The 221-nt window shown below is 67.4% G+C and overlaps 1 protein-coding gene across 1 annotated transcript in view; it reads right to left on the reverse strand.

The window, feature by feature from the left end:
• The window catches only part of CDX2 (caudal type homeobox 2), a 5,009-nt gene extending 4,811 nt beyond the window's left edge, over positions 1-198 (reverse strand). The window contains exon 1 of the mRNA XM_014548539.1: positions 142-198. Coding sequence (XP_014404025.1) covers positions 142-175 — 34 coding nt within the window. The 5' untranslated portion in view covers positions 176-198. The remainder of the gene's footprint in view (positions 1-141) is intronic.
• Between the last annotated feature and the right edge of the window lie 23 nt (positions 199-221).

Below are 221 nucleotides of genomic sequence, written 5' to 3' on the forward strand. Positions count from 1 at the left end.
GCCGCGGCCACATGATAGCCGCCGTAGTCCGGGTACTGGGGGGCACTGACGAAGTTCTGCGGGGCCAGGTTGAGGCCGCCAGAGTGGCGCACGGAGCTGGGGTACATGCTCACGTCCTTGTCCAGGAGGTAGCTCACGTACATGGTGGCGAGGGCCCGACAGCCAACCTCACCATGCTGCCTGGGGACGGACGCTGGGGGCTGCCGCAGGGAGCGAAAGTG

The sequence above is a fragment of the Myotis brandtii genome, unplaced genomic scaffold (genome assembly GCF_000412655.1).
Source record: "Myotis brandtii unplaced genomic scaffold, ASM41265v1 scaffold513, whole genome shotgun sequence".
Lineage (NCBI taxonomy): Eukaryota > Metazoa > Chordata > Mammalia > Chiroptera > Vespertilionidae > Myotis > Myotis brandtii.